Source organism: Protopterus annectens, chromosome 17.part0 (genome assembly GCF_019279795.1).
Source record: "Protopterus annectens isolate FY-2018-M chromosome 17.part0, PAN1.0, whole genome shotgun sequence".
Classification (NCBI taxonomy): Eukaryota; Metazoa; Chordata; order Ceratodontiformes; family Protopteridae; genus Protopterus; species Protopterus annectens.
Window position 1 is genome coordinate 308,490,034 of NC_056751.1, and position 13,453 is coordinate 308,503,486.

The 13,453-nt window shown below is 45.1% G+C and overlaps 1 protein-coding gene across 1 annotated transcript in view; it reads left to right on the plus strand.

The window, feature by feature from the left end:
• QSER1 (glutamine and serine rich 1) overlaps positions 1–13,453 on the plus strand; it is a gene marked incomplete at its 5' end in the record, with an annotated part of 2,529,639 nt that overhangs the window by 300,350 nt on the left and 2,215,836 nt on the right. The window contains one exon of the mRNA XM_044059174.1: positions 11,266–11,408. Coding sequence (XP_043915109.1) covers positions 11,266–11,408 — 143 coding nt within the window. The remainder of the gene's footprint in view (positions 1–11,265; positions 11,409–13,453) is intronic.

Genomic DNA, 13,453 nt, shown 5'->3' on the forward strand with positions numbered 1-13,453 from the left:
ACTCAAACCCCATTCCCTCACTTCGTTAGTCTGTGTGTGTGGGGTTAGGTTGGTATAGACCATTTCTACTCCTTACTTGGCATGGCTGAGGAGGCTAAGCCTGTGTTTAGGAAGTGCACAGAGTGTGGCCACAAGCTGTCCCAGGCTGATGACCACACTCTGTGCATTGTGTGCCTAGGGGTCCCTCACCTTTCTACTGACTGCTTGATTTGCACGGGCTTTGATCCAAGGGCCTTGAAAGACTGCAAGGCTAAGCTTGTTATGAAGGTACTGCTTTCTGCTTTGGGGGTGGCTGTCCCTGCGTCCACTCCAGTCATGGCTGTGACTGCCTGTACTTCATCCTCCTCCCAGGCCAGGGCTCATCCTCCTGTACAGAGGTCTGTGGAAGGGGAACCATCTAAGAATGACAGGAATAAGGCGAGGAAGAGATCCTCTGGCTGATCGGGTCTGTTGGGGCCTTCTCAGAAACTTAAGGCTGTTTCTAGGCCTAGCACTCCCCGGCCCCGATTGCCAGTGTTCTCGCCAGAGACGGAGGAGCCTAGACCTTCTCCAAGGGTCTCTGTGTACCGACATTCCAGGTCGACATCCGTGGCATCATCATTGTGCGCCACCAAAAGTTTAAGCGGAGATGGACAAAATGATGCTAAGGTTCATTCGCATCCAGATGGGAGCCTTGCCAGCCACCTCTCCCTCTGGAGCAGGGAGCTCACTTCCTTTTTTCACTGCTCTAACTCCTTCTCCGATCCTACACTCAGTATCTGAGTTTTTGGATCCGAGAGGTCTCTGAGTTGGGGGGTTGGCGCCGATGGTACCTTGTACCTCGACGTCGGCCATTACCTTGAGCACGTCGGATCCGACTAGTTCAGACCCGAACAGCTCTTGGCACCGTAGTCTAGGCGTCAGATCCGAGGTGGGGTTTCCATCGGCTCCAACCGTGTCGGGTCATGGCTCTCCCCTTGGCATCTCACCACCTGGAGGTGTAGCTCCAATTCGCTCATATCAGAGGAGAACTGCTTCCTTACTGGTGTCCCAGGAGGCTTGCCCTCCAACATTCGATGTGGTGGAAAGGGTTTTCTCGAGTGGGTCAAGGCCCCTGACTATTTCCTCGGATTCCGCCCCAACTTCTTTGGTTCTGGAAGTGAATTTGGCTGTTTTGTCCACTCAGGGACAGCCACCGAGAAAGAACTAGCACAAGAAAGTTCTATGGTCCACCCACCCACCCCCAACTGAGAGTCCAGGACGATGAATTGTCTAGGGAAGCAGGTGTATGCTTCAGCCACCTTTTCCATAAGGACGCTGAATTATTTGGCATCCGTCACCTGACTGCAGCGCGACCTTGTCAAAGAGCTAGCTGAGTCGTCCCTCGAGTCCATGTCACCAGAGGATAAGCGCACATTCTCCATGTGGATGGCCACTCTAAAAGCGTTTAACATGTCCATGTGCCTCCTTTCGCACGCCACCAAAGGAGCAGCAAGGGCATTGCCATGAGGCGACACTGTTTCCTCAGGCTGTTTCAGTTCACGGAACCCTTAAAGGCATCATTTGCGAATGTTCCTTATGATTGTTGTTCCTTGTTAGGGAAGACTGTTCGCAAGACGTTGGTCCACAGTGAAAAGGACAGGAAGACACTGTCTGCCGTCAGGATTTGCTTCTCTACCCCTCAAAGATTTTGCTGTGGAGGCAGTTGGGGGCCATCTTTCGTTGCACCTAAAGGCATTGGAGTCGGTGTCATCAGACTGTTGGGTGCTTCAGATCATATCCAGAGGCTATTCCATCCCCTTTGTAGTGTCTCCTCTTCCGCCAAAACACTTCCCAGACATATACCACCCATGCAAAGGGAGGTGGCAGCGCTCAAAATAAGCTGCTAAAGAAACGAGTCATTTAACCCGTCCCCCAAGGTCAGTTCAGATCGGGCATCTATTCCAGGTTTTTTTTGGTGCCAAAAAAGACAGGGGACCTAAGACCTATTCAGGATCTTTTCACCCTCAACCTGTCAGTTGTCAGAGAAGTTCCAGATGGTCACATTGCACTCTATCCTGCCTTACCTGCAGGAGAAAGACTGGATGTGCTCAATAGATCTCCAGGACGTGTACTACCATATAAAGATTCACAGACGCTCCAAGAGGTTCCTCCGCTTCCAGCTAGGGGGCCAGTCATTATCAGTTTTGAGCCCTACCCTTTGGTCTCACCACAGCCCCCAGGGTGTTCACCAAGGTCATGGCAGTTGTAGTGGGTCACCTGAGGCTTCAGGGAATACAGGTCTTTCCATACCTGGATGATTGGCTCCTTGTTGCTCCCACCAAGCGTCTACTTTGTCAAGCCAGAGACTACTTTTTGAAGCTGTCAGGTCATCTGGGAATCACTGTCAATACAGCCAAGTCTTCTCTGAACCCAGTCCAGGTTCTAGAGTACATTGGAGCAAGGATAGACACTTTGCAAATGAAGGTTTTTCTGATCCCGGAAAGAATTTGTAGTGTACGACTTCGTGTGTCCATGATCACTCAGTCACACCTCCCTTCAGAAGAGATGGTACTACGAGCTCTTGGTTTCATGGCAGCCACCATTACTCTTCTTCCTTGTGCTCGTCTACATTTGCGGTTACTACAGTGGACATTTAGTTTAATGGTCATGGTTGGATCTACCATTGACGCATCCAATACGTATCAGCAGGGCTGGTAGGAAGTCCCTCCTCTGGTGGATGCACTCCTTGGAACTGGCGAATGGACGGCCATTTATTGCAGCCCCTCCCAATGCTGCGGTGACCACGGGCACCTCCCAACTAGGGTGTGGGGGGCATTGTTTAGGAAGGACACTCCAAGGCATGTGGTCCCCAAACGAGATCAGGTTGCGTATCAATGTTCTGGAGATGAGAGCGGTCCTTTTGGTGTTGCAGGCCCATCATGCCTGTCTCACTCTGGGAGCTATTGCATTTAAGTCAGACATGTCCATGGTCTGGTACATCGACAAGCAGGGAGGGACCACATCTTCCCCCCTTTGTCACGAGGCCATGAGAGTATGGGAATGGGCGATTTTCACCAGCTGGTTTCTGGTAATAACTCACATTCCGGGATGGTCCAACATACTGGTGGACAAACTAAGCAGGACTATTCTGATGCTTTACGAGTGGTCTCTGAATCCTTCGGTAGTGGAGCAGATACTCCTCGAGTGGGGTTGCCCTTGCTGTGATCTCTTCTCATCTCCTTCCAATGCGAAGTGCAGCGAGTTCTTCGCTCTGAACCCCCCCACAGGGGGATTCCCCCAGGGACGCAGTTTTCCATGCTTGGCCTCCCGGTCTTCTCTGTGCTTACCCTCCGTTACCTCTTATTTCAAAATTCCTCCAGAAACCTCGCAGGCTGGGGAGCAAAGTGATCCTCATTGCCCTCTTTTGGCCTTGCCAGGTATGGTTTCCCTTCCTCTGATCTCAGTTACTAGCTCCTCTATGGATCGTAGGTCTGATTCTAGATCTCATCTCTCACCCCTCGGGGGTTCCTCATCCAAACTTGGAGAGTTTAAAGCTCACTGCTTGGCTGCTTCAGTTCCCTTGATACTTAGGATTCCTGGTTTATCCTTTTCTGTCAAGACTATTCTGGTAGCACCTAACAAATCATCTACTAGGAAGCTTTAGTGTAGTAAATGTAAGCATTTCTCCATCTGGGCTTTTCAAAGGGACCTGGACCGTTTCACAGCTCCGGTCCCGGCAGTGTTGGAATTTTTGGCATACATTTTCCATCAGGATGCTAGCTATTCTACTGTAAAAGTTCAACTGGCTGCCATTTCCAACTTCCATATTGGGAAGAACATGGTTTCTTTAGCATTCTCTAGACTTTGTAAAATGTTATTAAAGGTACCTTTCTTTTAAGACCCCTGGTGAAGGATCCTATCCCTCCTTGGAACTTGACTTACAGGCTCTGGTTGCTCCACCCTTGAGCTGGCTGCGTCAGTAAACCTAAAATTTTTATCTTGAAAAACGGCCTTCCTAGTAATCACCTCAGCTAGGAATGTTTCAGAAGTTCAAGCGTTGTCTATCAAAGCTCCATATATGGTTTTCCATAAGGACAGGGTGTCACTTCGTACCAATACATCTTTTCTTCCCAAAGTGGCTTCTGAGACTAATATCAACCCAGACGATTAACTTACCTGTATTCTTCCTAAATTTCTAGAACAAGGGTGAATATAAATTGCACTTGTTAGATGTACATAGATAACTGAGGTTTTATTTACACAGAACTAAGTCCTTTCGCAAGTCCAACCAGTTTTGTCTTACTCTTAACCCTTTCTGGGTAAACCAATCTCGAAGGAAACTTTGGCTTGATGGATCTCTTATTGTATCCTTCATGTGTATAAAGACAAGGGTATGTCACCTCCGGGTCAAGTAAAAGTGCATTCTACCAGGTCCATGGCATCGCTGGATGATTATTTTTCTGCGGCTACTTGGTCCTCGTCTCATATCTTTATTTCTCACTATAAACTGGACATGATATCTAGAGGGAGAGCATCATTTGGCTCCACAGTGCTCTGGAATATCCTTCCACGAGGGCCACCCAGGTGTTTAGTAGCTGGTGACTCTGTCCCACAGGTTGAAGAGCAAATGAAGTGAACTACTTCAGATAAAGAAGTTTTGTACTCACCATAACGTTCCATCTGAGTAGTTGTACTTCATTTGTCTTCAACCGACCCTCCCTCCTTCCCCCTGACCTTACCATGGTTTATTACACTGGTAGGTGGGAGAGGGCGCCTCTTGGACTCTCCTGTTCATACTTGTTAGGTTTGTATGTAACCTGTTGTGTTAAGGTCTAATTGGGTCGGGCTTAGGTTGATGGTGCAGCAAACTTGATCTGAGAGAAGGAAAGAGATGTAGGGTTATTTATGGGTAAGGGGGAGTAGCTTGGAGCTCGAATCAGATGCTGGTGAAGCTGCTGTCTCGGATCCGATCTGGATCCGAATACCCACAGGTTGAAGACAAATGAGGTACAACTACTCAGATGGAACATTATGCTGAGTACATAACTTTTTTTTCTGAACTGCTGCATGTCACTGAACATGGCAACGACTTTATTCAGTTGTGTGATGTAATTTGTATGTCACAAAGGTTAATAATAATACACTACACACAGACTCAGTCTGTAAAACAAAAAGTAATACTAAGTGACATCCAAAATAAGTGGTTGCGTCTAGATTAGAACCATCAGCGCCACCACCTAATTGCCCTAGTCCTTTGAGCCACACAAACTGCTTGACAGACAGTGATCATGCATCACACAATCAACTGCATGCATGTGTATAAGTAAGCTAAAGAATGTATGATCAATTTCTGTTGCTGTCCTGAGACTGCCTGGCATGCTGATTTATACCATTGATGGGTTTGTGTTACAGCGGTTGCAAAGGAACATTGCTGTGTTGGGGATGGTAGAACACCACCACATATTCTGCTGGGATACACAGTAGTCCGTCACCCCACTGTCTAACATCTCCCTTGACAGATGTACCATTAATCTGTTGCAGTAGGACTACATGACTGCATGAGGTCTAGTGAATACTCCTGAAAACAAGGTAGTAGAATGGGTATCTGTTGTCCCATGTGGATGTAATTGCTGTCCAAGTAGTCCACTGTATTTACTTGCATAATGTACCAGATCCATACATAAAATGCCCTATTTATTTTACATTTGTTAACTGGGAAAATCCAGCTGGACTGGGTCCATTTTCAGTGGAGGCCCGTGGAGAAAAGCTCCGAACATATAAGACTAGTAACAGTTACAAAACATATTACATTAACAAGAATAACATGAAAGCAGGAAAAAGTTATACATACAGATTCTAATTTAGGCTGGAGTATAACAGTTAAGCTGAATTACTAAAATACTTACTAAGAGAAGACTAGTCAAAGAATTTACATGATAGGGCATGTTGAGATATTCTAAGGTGGTTATCTTGGATTCAGATAGTTGACATAGTAAGATAAGGATTAAGAAACGTTTTTGCATATTGTTTGAAGTAGGTTGTTTTGGTTAGAATATTGCTTATAATAATCCTTATGAGGACTGTTGGTTACGGACTTCCATTACAAATGCAGCAGCTTATACAAATGTAGTTCAGGACCGACTCTGTCTGATGCAGGTAGTACACAGCCAATACATGAGTAGGTACAGGATGTGAGAGTTGCCTGTCATCATTTTTAAGTTCTGTATGTGAGTAGGAGTTAAGTTGTCAGACCCTAGGGGCCCTAGTTTGTTGGTGAATGTGCTATGTGTTGTCTCTTAGCCAAAGCCAGGTTGTACTGAGCATGCCTATGTCTGCCTACAGGGATATTAGCAGGGGGTTCCTCTTCCGAGTCTTCCTATGGCTATGGTGATCTAGGTACTGGTGGGGGGCTGTGTATACTGTCCATTTGTTGATCCTGCTGCAGCTTTTTCTGCAGGATCATGTTGTGTAGTATTGCAGGGCCCTACCAGATATATCTAGGCACTGGAACTGTGATTTCAGTAGCCCAAACACACAGTCAGTGATGATCCTAGTTTGTGCGTGTACTTAATTACCGCATTCCTTTGTGGATGTTTGCATTTCTGATGGATGTCCTCATCCACGGTTCCAGGGCGTAGCAAGCATCCCCCAGTAAATGGACATGTGGGAAGTCCCCCCTAGCAAACGTGGTACAGCTGTGATGTGTGCCAGATATGGGAGTCGTGATAACAGGGCTGCCAGCACACACATTCAGGATAATCCCCTGGGCATTGCACATGCCCTGGCAGATGATAGAGTGGTACCCCTTGCGGTTAACATAAATTCTAACGTGCTCTCTAGGTGGAGCCTTGATGTGTGCATGGGTACAGTCTATGGCATCCAGTACCTCAAGGTAGTGTGCTACACAGTAGAACTGTTGCATATTGCTGGCTCTTGCCTCATGGGAGACTGGAAAAGGTATGTGCTCACTGGCATGTTATAGCATAGCATCCAGGAAATAGTGGTACATCCTTGATCAGATGCCTGTGACAATCCGTATCATGTCCCCAGTTGGTCAGTTGATCAGATGCCTGTGACAATCCGTATCATGTCCCCAGTTGGTCTTTGAAATGTACCTGTAGCTAGTATCCTAAAGGCTACACATACCTTTGTTTCCACTGGGATGGGTTCCCCCTGTGTTTGAGTTGAGGGTGGCAGAGCTCCGTGAGTTCTTGTAATAACTCCCTGTCCACCCTGTAGTGCTCTAAAATCTCCATCTTATGTAGCTCCTGGAAGGTTACCCTGGGCCTCAACACTCTTCTCCTTAATCTAGGACTGTTGTCAGCAGCATAGACAACAGCAATCTAGCACATACAGATGTAGCAGACCTGGAGCAGCCCCTAGCATTATCTCAGTTAAAATCCCCAAGTCTGTACTCCAGTGGTCCAGAGTATTGTGGGAAAATCAGATTGTAGGATGTATGCATACTTTATACAGGTCTGCTGTAGGTCCAGCATGTGAGATTGGCTAATTATGCATTTCACCTTGCCTAGATTCTAATCAACATTATTTACTGGCTCTACTTTATTGCATGGTGTGGTGCTGTGCGCCACGCAGCATGGCTCATACAAAAGTCAGTCAATAATTGAATATATCTGGTTTTAATTACTTGCTACTTAAATTATCACTGTGACCTGGGTGGTCTTTTCTGCAAACACGTTCAGCTGTGTGGCGTGCCACACAGACACATGCACCGGGAATTAAAAAAATTCTTAAAACTAGTGGGAAACATCCTCCTGTGGGCATCCACATCCAGTGGAAATATCATCATGGTGTAGAAGCCTACACAAAAGGATCTGCAGAGACGGTTACTCTTTTTATCGAGTCAACAAATTTACCACATTTGCGTACATATCTGTGCTGACAGCCTGGTAAGTACACTGTTCATAGCCGTATGACCTAGCAACACCACCAAAGCACCATTGTACAGACCCGACACAATGAACTATAATACATTTCTGACAAATATTATAAAATGCTTTTTATTCTTTTTATTTTTCAATTAGGCATGTTTACGCACCGCAGAGCACAGAGCAAACATGCCAAAACCATTTTAAAAAAACATTTTTTTTTTACATGTTACATTGCATTTTCAGACGTCCACAGTGCATTTTTCACACATCAGTGTACATAAAGATTCACAGACGCTCCAGAAGGTTTCTCAGCTTTCGGCTAGGGACCAGTCATTACCAATTCAGAGCACTGCCCTTTGGCCTCACTTCAGCCCCCAGAGTGTTTACCAAATGCATGGCAGTGGTCACAGCTCACCTGAGACGTCTAGGATTCCAGGTGTTTCCTTATTTGGACGACTGGCTCCTTTCCGCCACCACCAAGTGTCAGCTTCTTCAGTCCAGAGACTACACCCTACGGCTTTGCAGGAAATTGGGAATTTCAGTAAATTTCGAAAAATCTTCTCTGCTGCCTTGCCAGTCTATCACCTTTATAGGCGCAGAATTAAACACCGTCAAAATGTTAGCCAGACTAATAAGTCGGTATCAGATGTAGTAGACTCAGGGGAGTCTGTGTGTTTCCTCTTACACGTCCTCTTCCGAGGGGGTTCCCCTGCAGGATCAGGAGAAACCTCGGAAGAGGAGGAAATTCCCAGTGGGGAAACCTGGGGCGATGGATCCCTGGGCCTGTGAGCAAGAGGCTGGCAAGAGGCATCTGCAGGCACTGAGGGGGGAGGAGCTAGAGGGATGGACCGTTGACCAGGCTCAGAGGCCAGGACACTCCTCATCACCTCAAAGGCTCCTCTCCCCGGGAGGCCGGAACATCCCCGCTCCGAAGAAACAGGAATGACCGGCTCCAAAGAAAGAGAAGGCTCCGAGGCCGATGTCGGCGCCGAGCTTACCAAAGCCGAAGCCCCGAGAGGGAGAGCGGGGTCGGACAAGGGTCCGATGCCACTAGCCCCCTCGGAGCCGACAGTGGAAACCCGACGTCCGGATCCCTCCAAAGAAGGTCTCAAGGAGGAGATCGGAGCCGAGGACGACAGAGCCGAAGGATGTATCGGCTCCGGCATCGAAACAGTCGCTGTCCCGAGAAGCTCCGGCTCCGAACTCTGGTGTGGAGTCGGAGGAGGAAGTTCAAGGATTGGGGCTATAGCCGAAGTCTGATGAGATGGGCTATGGAGCATTTGGGCCAGTGCCTGAGACTTCAACAGCCTGCTTACCACCCTCTCCAAGTCGTGGTCAGACAGCCTGGAAGATCTCGAAGATCGGCTCCGATGGCTCCGCTCCGACAAAAGAGGAGACCCCGGAGCCGAGTGGATACTCAATATAGAAGGGGACCGGGATCTCTTACGGGTCGAAGCCATCGGAGCCGAAGTCCCTTGAACTCCAGATGGAGCCGAGGATATCTCGGCTCCGATGCTGGATAAAGTGTCTGCTCCAGCCGGAGCCGACAAGGCCACAGTAGTCAGGGTATCGGAGCCGGCCGGCACCGAACCCACTACTTGAACAGAAGATATATCGGCTCCAGCCGGAGCCGATGTCGGCTCCGACGGAGCCGGAGCCACCGGAGGAGGCTTGGACACTGTAGCCTGAGCCTTCGGTGGCTTATGAGGTTTTCCTGACCCTGATTTAGGAGGAGAACCTTCTGGCTTAAGTAAGCCTCGGAGGATGAGTTTATTCCTCCTTTCCTGCAGGACTCTCTGGCTAAAAGCATGACACAAAGCACAGGAGTCCTGCAGGTGCAAAGGCCCCAGGCAATAAACACAAGAAGTGTGACCGTCTGTCAGAGACATTTTCTGACAGCACTGGTCACACTTCTTGAAGCCTGAGACCTTGCCTTCCTTTGACATCCTAGGAGGAAAGGACACAACAATCCCAACAAACACACAAATTAATCCCTTACACAAACACACACAGGAAGGGAATAACTAATGGGGAACTAGGCCTGACTAAAAAAACTTTAGATTAATTATTATAAAAAGTTAGAAAACAAGGGAATAGGGTGGGCTGTATTAACTACAGACTACACTAACACTAAAAGGGAAAAATAAACCCCTAAATACTCTTTTTCTTATTTGACTAAGAAAAACTTACCTCAGCTGGTAAAGGAGACCTCTTTCGCTAAGCGGCAAACGAGATCTGAGGTAGTTCCGCCTTGCATCATGGGATATAGGGTTGCCTCGAGCTGGTAAAAGAAGTTCTCGAGCTAAAGCAAGTGCCGAGTCAGAGCCGAGGATCGGCTCCGAACCCATCCAGCAAGAAAGAAGGCGAGAGAAGACAACTAACATGGAACGTTATGGTAGGTACATAACTTCTAATTTTCAGACGTCCACAGTGCATTTTTCACACATCAGTGTATGTGATCTAACCATTTCAGGGGAGTTATGTCCATGTTTGTGGACTTTTATATCCCCTTCTTTCTGTGTACACTCTAAGTGGAAAATTGCCACGTACACTATGGACACGGACACAAGGTGTACTCCGATGCCTTTCTGTTTGTTAGATCGGTCCACCTGAGTCATTTTCATAAGATTCACCTGCTTATGAGGTAATTTGCATTACACAGAGCTTTCCTTGTTTGTGCATGCTTGTGAACAGCTAAACGGCACTTAATGAATCTAAAACCATTCATGCTCATGTACGCATTGAGGCACAGTGCATATACACACAAAAAAATTGTGTCTGCTTTAATGAATTTCCCTGTTTGTCTGTAGCTCTGTTATTAGACCCACATGGCATTGCAGACTGAAAAATAATTGATGTAGATGTGTCCATTTGTTTCTGCCTTCTTACGTATATTTTAATTGTGGTCTACCACCATTTTTTTTTTTAATTGAGGCCAAGTTGTTTTCCAAAAGCAGTTGAACTGAGCATGCAAGTTTTACAGTAGCCTCTTAATCTGTCTTTTTCTGAACCGAATGGTATGACACCAGATTGTTGTGCAGTCTTGGCCTGTTGTAGATGCTATTGCTTGATAAAGGCTTAAATACTGTAAAAGTAAACAGAATTAGGAATGCTGACTTCATATATCTATAATAAAAATAGTAAGAGTTGACATTTTAAATTTGTATATGTATGCAGTGTCATGTTGTTAAAATGGATTATGATCCATTAACCATATCTAGTGTTTGACTACATTTTGGAAGAAAGAAAAATATGAAATATACATTAGATGTGTAATGTTCAGAATTAAAACAGGCTTTAAGAATTTTCTGTTTGCTAACCTAGATCAAATCCTTTGCTTTATTGGATTTGATGTTTTAATGGTAAGATTGACTGAAAGACATAAATATATATATTTTTTTTATCTTTGCAGTATCTTGGATATTTTGGAGATGCAAAAACGAAATACAAGCGAATTTATGTGAAGTTTGTGGAGACTGTGAATAAGAAAGAGTATGTCCGTATATGTTCCAAAAAGCCAAGGACCAAACTTTCTCCATCTCTGCCTCCTTTGAAGTATGTTCTTTGTGTTACTGTTGGTGTTTGATTTCCTTTTGTTTTATTTGATACTTAATGGTTCCTGAATTACTGATGACCTTCAAAATTCTCTTGTATTTTACACCTAACTTTTAAGTAGTCCAGAATTCATTAAATTGTTGCATAGTCAAATGTATTTGGTCCAGAGTTCAGTATATTACTATATAGTCTATGTATCTGCTTGTGCATGCAGACACTCAGTAATAAAATCCAAATCTCTCATCACCGTTTGACTTCAGTGCATATTTTAACATTTTCTTCTTTAAATTCTAACTACATTTTATTTGTATTCACTCACGGTGCTTTCTGAGCTGGTGTAATTTGAAGCCCATAGATTTTTTTGTGAACTCTGTTAAGCAGAGAGAGGATTGTATAGCTGCTGCTGTTTTGTGACAAATTGTATTGCAAGGAGGAAAACTGTTTGTCGTGGTTGGTTGCAACTCCCCTACGTACAGAACATCATTACCAGGTTCTGTTTTTACTGACAGATTTTGAGCATTTCAACTGCAGTACCTGCCATCCCTTCTATTTCTGTCGGCACATTGATGGTCAGTTGTACATCGGTGTAAAAGACAGAATGGAACCAATTCTTATCCAGTTCCTTTCTTCTCGGTTGTTTGATAATTAAGTCTTTTGCTAGAGGATATGGAAGATCTGTTATTGGGGACCCTCTAATGTAGCCCCTTTTTTTGGGTTCGTACTGTCCTCTGTTCCATTTCATCACTTCTACAGAAGTTCCTGTCCCCTGTATTTTTTCATGCTTCCCTCTGAGCCCAATTGTTTTCTTCTGTTGACATATTTTGGAGCTGAATCCTGTTAAACATATGTAAAAGTGTCTTGTGTTTTGTGACAGAAAGCAGTTTTTCTCTTTGTGTAGATGGAAAAATAAGCCAAGCCCCATAATTAAATTTTCTGTACTTGGGTGACTATCAGGATTGCCATAAATGGCAGAAGATAAACTCTCCAGCTGGATTTTATACATAATGTTGAATGATTTTATAAATTAAATCCATCAATCCAGCCCCAACCCTTTTTTATATAGGTTTGGGGTGTGACTTCAGCAGTGATAATCATCTAGAGCCAAGGTTCACACCATCTAGTGCGAAGCCCTGCTGTGGTTGTTCTTCCATTACCACACACTCGTACCCTTAGTTGCACCCATGGCCAATTTAGAGGTCCATTGACTGGTACTAGGCTAACTATACCCTTGTGGGCCATTTTAAGCCTAGCCAATTACCCCATGTGAGAATCAAACCCTGCATGTTGTGTTTTTAAGGTAAACACCTTAACCATTATGATTTAGTGTCCAGTCTACCTCCTACTTGTCTTTGATTGTGGGAGGAAACCTGAGCACATGGATGAAATCCACACAAACACAGGGAGGACATGCAGACTCCACACAGCAGATATCCCTGCTGAGGCTCAAACCAGGGAACCTCTTGCTGTGAGGAGGCAAGTCTATCCGCCACTGTGCTGCCTTGTGAATTAAATGTCAATTCATCACTTACTCATCCTAACCAATTTAAGTGCACTCTTTCCAGAAGAGAGTCTGCATTAATAATTTTATTCAGTCTCTTTTACTGCTTAGTCAGACAGACAGACATTTTAAACAGACATTTTGTGCAGTTGATCTATTTTAAAGCCTTTGATGCTGTGGATACATTGTGTCTTAAAATTGTTTAAAGATGTTAGGTTTCTGGAATATGTAATCAGTGTTATTTCAGCAACCTTCCTTTATGCCTAATATTAGTTGCATATAGATGCTTGTAGGTTCCTTGTCAAGATTTAATATAGGGTGTTTGACAAGATGACTTCTGTTACTGACCCCTTTTTTTGTTTGCACCAAATCCAGTAGTAAAAGCTATGTAGTAGCCAACAACCATTTATCCAGTCTCAAGAAAGTAGAGTTTGATTTTGATTTACACCAGTGATCTTGTTGCTCATATTATCCAAGATTTCTGAATCAGTAGCACAGTTTTGTCATTTGGCAGACAGAGTTCAAATGTATTTGAATAATTATTTTC